At 74.0% G+C, this 289-nt stretch overlaps 1 protein-coding gene across 1 annotated transcript in view; it reads left to right on the plus strand.

Moving 5' to 3' along the window:
- Positions 1-60: 60 nt before the first annotated feature.
- Positions 61-289, plus strand: part of TRAPPC4 (trafficking protein particle complex 4) — a gene marked incomplete at its 5' end in the record, with an annotated part of 2,114 nt that continues 1,885 nt past the window's right edge. The window contains one exon of the mRNA XM_015428036.1: positions 61-269. Within this exon, the coding sequence (XP_015283522.1) occupies positions 61-269 (209 nt within the window). The remainder of the gene's footprint in view (positions 270-289) is intronic.

Here is a 289-nt window from a genome sequence, read left to right on the forward strand (position 1 = left end):
GGGGGGGTGGCCGGGCGGAGGAGGAGGAGGGGGCCGCTTCCCTAACGCCCGCCCGCCTGACGGGCCCGCTCCCCCGCCCCCCTTCCGCCCGCAGTGGGCCACGCGGTGCTGGCCATCAACGGCCTGGAGGTCAACGGGCGCTTCACGGCCGACGGGCGGGACGTGCTGGAGTACTTGAGCAGCGCCGCCAACTTCCCCGTCGCCATCCGCTTCGGCCGCCCGCGGCTCTCCTCCTACGAGAAGCTCATGCTGGCCTCCATGTTCCACTCGTGAGTCCCGCCGGGGTCCG

The sequence above is a fragment of the Gekko japonicus genome, unplaced genomic scaffold, assembly GCF_001447785.1.
Source record: "Gekko japonicus isolate JY-2015 unplaced genomic scaffold, Gekko_japonicus_V1.1 scaffold1031, whole genome shotgun sequence".
In the NCBI taxonomy this organism is placed as follows: domain Eukaryota; kingdom Metazoa; phylum Chordata; class Lepidosauria; order Squamata; family Gekkonidae; genus Gekko; species Gekko japonicus.